General features: G+C 32.0%; 1 protein-coding gene across 1 annotated transcript in view; it reads right to left on the bottom strand.

The window, feature by feature from the left end:
- Positions 1–660: 660 nt before the first annotated feature.
- CBG23988 overlaps positions 661–1,388 on the bottom strand; it is a gene marked incomplete at both ends in the record, with an annotated part of 2,585 nt that continues 1,857 nt past the window's right edge. Inside the window, one exon of the mRNA XM_045235173.1 lies at positions 661–1,257. Within this exon, the coding sequence (XP_045091221.1) occupies positions 661–1,257 (597 nt within the window). The remainder of the gene's footprint in view (positions 1,258–1,388) is intronic.

Below are 1,388 nucleotides of genomic sequence, written 5' to 3'. Positions count from 1 at the left end.
CGACACCAAAGACAAATCGTAAAAGTCTCATTAAGCAACCCTCAGTAATCCTACCTCCCTCTCTACCTAGTTCTTCTCCACCTCAAGTTGTAAGTAATCTAATTGTAAGTTATCTTCAAGATAATTCAGATAGAAGTAATGCTGGATACTCAATCAAGTTCAACAAAGCAGAAAAGAAGTATGCTATTGGTAACAAAGACATTACATTCGATCAGAATATTATCAAAGTTAATAATGAAGAATACACAGCAACTGAGGGTCTGATGGAATTACTACTCAAAAAGTCTCCTGATCTAAACAAGGTTACAACTGAAGATTCTTCAAATTACCAAAAAATATTATTATGCTCCAATGCTCTGTACCAAGGTTTTGATAAAGAATCCAAAAGATATAATGCAGATTCCAGTGATAAATGGGCGTTCATAAAGTCTAAATATTTTGTAGCTAAGACCCCAACTACATCTTCAACATCAGGAAGTTCTATTTCTTTCATACCATCAAATACCAACTCTCTAATTGACTTATTAAGACTATCTATAGGTTCATATCAGGCTTTCTACAATTTTCTACAAGTTCTACTTTAGGTTTTTCTTCTGAACCCATAATTAAATAACTAGAAGCATTTCCAGCATTAAAGAATCTCATTTATTTAGTTAAAAATTAATCAACAGTAAGAGATTGAATAGACGGCATTTCTCTTAGTTCTACAGCCTCATACTCCCTTTTCCTTTTTCTATTTTTTCTATCAATAAAAGTTTTTGGAGAAAGTATCATCCAAAATGATCTAGCTATAAATAGGTATACGAACATTGCTGGCAAAGTAACACCAACTCTCCAAATTCTAAGCCACCACTTTCCAAAGAATCCTTCTACATCGTCTAATATTTCATGAGGTAAAGTAGAATCTTGATTACTAGCATGAGCTTCAATTGAAACATCAGACTTTTCTCTCATTTCTTCAATGAGTTCTTCTTCAATATTTGTCTTCAAATCTAATAGAATGTGCTCATGGAATACTACTTTGTCATCTAAGAATTTTAAATCAAACTCTTTGAAACTTTTCATATTAGTAATGTTAGTTCTATAATCGATCATAGGATGAAGCTGAGGTTTACTTGATATCACTCCTCCAAAATTATCATTCTTGTAATACCAAATTTTATCTCCTAGACTTTTTATCTTGATTGGTATTTGTCCGAGTGTGAGAGCAATACTTAACTTGTATCCATCAAAATGAGTAACGTCTATAAAGTCAATCTCTTCTTCATCAATTTCTTTACAAAATGTAACTTGTACTATTGGATCCTGAGAATCTATGAATCTCACTTTGATGGCTGAATGATTCAATTGTTTTTGGATGTATCTTCTTGGATTTTCTCTTATAAGAC

This window comes from Caenorhabditis briggsae (assembly GCF_000004555.2).
Source record: "Caenorhabditis briggsae complete genome, chrI, whole genome shotgun sequence".
Lineage (NCBI taxonomy): Eukaryota > Metazoa > Nematoda > Chromadorea > Rhabditida > Rhabditidae > Caenorhabditis > Caenorhabditis briggsae.
The sequence above is the reverse complement of the archived record's forward strand: the minus strand, read 5'-3'. Positions and strand labels throughout refer to the sequence as shown.